This window comes from Aplysia californica, unplaced genomic scaffold (assembly GCF_000002075.1).
Source record: "Aplysia californica isolate F4 #8 unplaced genomic scaffold, AplCal3.0 scaffold00205, whole genome shotgun sequence".
Classification (NCBI taxonomy): Eukaryota; Metazoa; Mollusca; class Gastropoda; order Aplysiida; family Aplysiidae; genus Aplysia; species Aplysia californica.
In genome coordinates, this window is record NW_004797475.1 from 344,493 (window position 1) to 347,656 (window position 3,164).

General features: G+C 41.1%; 1 protein-coding gene across 1 annotated transcript in view; it reads right to left on the bottom strand.

Annotated features, from left to right (window-relative positions):
* Nucleotides 1–2,052: 2,052 nt before the first annotated feature.
* The window catches only part of LOC101858941 (5-hydroxytryptamine receptor 3A-like), an 11,618-nt gene continuing 10,506 nt past the window's right edge, over nt 2,053–3,164 (bottom strand). Inside the window, exon 5 of the mRNA XM_005099205.2 lies at nt 2,053–2,349. Coding sequence (XP_005099262.2) covers nt 2,053–2,349 — 297 coding nt within the window. The remainder of the gene's footprint in view (nt 2,350–3,164) is intronic.

The window sequence follows — 3,164 nt, forward strand, 5'->3', positions numbered from 1 at the left end:
GTGATATTGGTGGGTGATTTGGTGATATTGGTGGGTGATTTGGTGATATTGGTGGGTGATTTGGTGATGTTGGTGGGTGATTTGGTGATATTGGTGGGTGATTTGGTGATATTGGTGGGTGATTTGGTGATGTTGGTGGGCGATAGGGTGATTTTGTGATATTGATGGGCGATGGGGTGATTTGGCGATATTGGTGGGTGATTTGGTGGGCGATTTGGTGATATTGGTGGGCGATTTGGTGATATTGGTGGGCGATTTGGTGATATTGGTGGGTGATTTGGTGATGTTGGTGGGCGATTTGGTGATGTTGGTGGGTGATTTGGTGATGTTGGTGGGCGATTTGGTGATATTGGTGGGCGATGGGGCGATTTGGTGATTTTGGTGGGTACTGAAGATCACCCAGGTAATAACAGGTGTTATATGTGTGGCATCCTGGTGAAATCAGGTGCCCGTCGAGACAAGAGGGTAAATTCTGAAGGATTTTTCTTGTCCCACGACCTTTTATGGCCATTCAAGAGAACATTTCTGTGTGGGTTTTAGTGACAAACGTTGCACGAAAAGTAAATGTTTAGTTGCCAAAGACACTCAAACTTTGGAAATCACCAATATTTTGTTGCCATTTTCTCACTAATTTCAAGTCTGACACCTGTTACACCCACCTCCTTCAGTCGCAAATATCGACTTCTATTAAAAGTTGATGGGTACTGCTTTTATCAAAAGCAAGATAAACGAATAAACTTTAAGACTATACCAATAACTCCATATACCCAAAACTTGACAAGCGCCTCATCCCACTGCGTCGTGGCATAAATGATGCCCTGCTTGAAAATACATAAATGAGTTGTGTTGACAAAATGAGTTACTTCTCGCAATCCACAAATGGGGATGTTGGTCAAAAATCGACACTAGGGTGGAATTTGTAGATTTCCTATTGATGCCACATTTTTAAAGTATAATATGCCTTTTATTATCTCAAACGTATAAATTGTAAAAACTTCAGCTACAAGCGTAATGTGCCCATTTCCATAGGGCCGAATCTGAGAAGTAACTCATTTTGTCAGTACGCTTGAAAATTGCAGTCTCTTAAAGTGATGAAACTGGACTCAGGGGATAACAAGGCTGACAAATACTGAGCTTGGGGAAGTGTTTTGTTGGAGGAAAAGAGATTGTTTTGTTTTGGTTAAAGAGAAGCATATAGAAACAATAAGGGCAATATAATTATAGCCATTATTAATAGCATTGATGTAGCTCGACAAAGTAGCCATGATTAATAGCATTGATGTCGCTCGACAAAGTAGCCATGATTAATAGCATTGATGTAGCTCGACAAAGTAGCCATGATTAATAGCATTGATGTCGCTCGACAAAGTAGCCATGATTAATAGCATTGATGTAGCTCGACAAAGTAGCCATGATTAATAGCATTGATGTCGCTCGACAAAGTAGCCATGATTAATAGCATTGATGTAGCTGGACAAAGTAGCCATGATTAATAGCATTGATGTCGCTCGACAAAGTAAAGGTAGGGGGGAACTTTTCTCCACAAAGTTCAGAAAAAGAAATTAATGTTTTGACCTACCCGACACAGTTAAGATGAATAATATTTTCAACTTCTTCTTCTTCTTCTCGATCGCATCACACTTGAAGCCCGATATATGTCATATTATATTGGACCGTCTTGCTCAGTTCATCAATAATATTTTGACAAGCCCGAAAGAGCTGTAACCGATAGAAAGTGATGTACCTACCCGATAAAGTTGAGATAAGTGATGAATATTTTGACATACTCGAAAAAGTTAAAACCGATAGAAAGTGTTGTACCTACCCGATAAAGTTGAGATAAGTGATGAATATTTTGACATACTCGAAAAAGTTAAAACCGATAGAAAGTGTTGTACCTACCCGATAAAGTTGAGATAAGTAATGAATATTTTGACCTACCCGAAAGAGTTGAAACCGATAGAAAGTGTTGTACCTACCCGATAAAGTTGAGATAAGTAATGAATATTTTGACCTACCCGAAAGAGTTGAAACCGATAGAAAGTGTTGTACCTACCCGATAAAGTTGAGGTAGACGGACGCCGACACGAAAATGGACACCAGATAGGACATTCTCTCCCCCGAAGTGGGCGGGATCCAGAAGACGAGTGACGTCATCGAAGAGGTGACCACGATTGGCAGGATCATACACATGACGTAATACATCCGGGACCTCTTCAGGGCAAGGGTCACGACAACTTTGGTCACCTTTTTGTGATGGATGACATGGATGGTGCTTGTCTCCACGCTCCACTCACTAGAGCTCCTCAGTGTCTCGTACTCGCCGAGGTCCCTCTTCACGTTTTGTGGCTTGGGTGAAATGAGAGGGGGGGACGAGGTAGGGGGTGGAGAGAGAAAGAGATTGAATGATTGTGTAAAGGAAAAGCAAAATACAACAATTTTTGAAATTTAAAAAAAAAATGTTGCGTTACATTTTGAGAAATACAGACATGGGATACTTAACATCTCACGTTTTTGTTTTGTTTTGTTTTTTGTTTTTAAATTATTTTTCCGAAAGCGTAGTATATTTTTCAATCCTGATTTTTTTATCTTTTTTTTTTTGCGTTGCATTTTGAGCAAAACAGACATGGGATACTAAACATTCAACGTTTTTTGTTGATTTTTTTTTTTTTTTTTTCCCATGGCGTAGCATATTTTTCAATCCTGACTTGGGAGATTCTCCACATTGTAGCTCTGAGCTCTGGACTCTTGATGGACAGAAAAAAGGCTCGTTTACTTTCCCACCCAAGCGGCAACTCAACTTAGCCCGAAAGGTAACAACTCGTGTTTGTCTTTTGCATCCTTCTAATTTTTTTAAAGAATGTGCAACGAAATAGTTCCCTTCTTCGACTCCCCTCACTTCCCCCCCCCCCCCCTAACCACCCTTTTGCGCCCAATGCACAGAGTCCAGGTAAGACTCTTTATGGAGGCCCTTGAGCCAGTGTCGTAGTTTTTACGAGTAAAGAGAATTATATCAATTCTGTGTGTGTGTGTCTCCGCCTTTACCGGGGCCAGGCCGGCATAATGGGCTGGGGGTGTGTCTGTGAGGGTTAGCGGGAAGGGTATTGGTGTGTTGAACATTCTGTCCCCGCTCGGCGCTATCAAGTCACGCACAGATTAAAAGT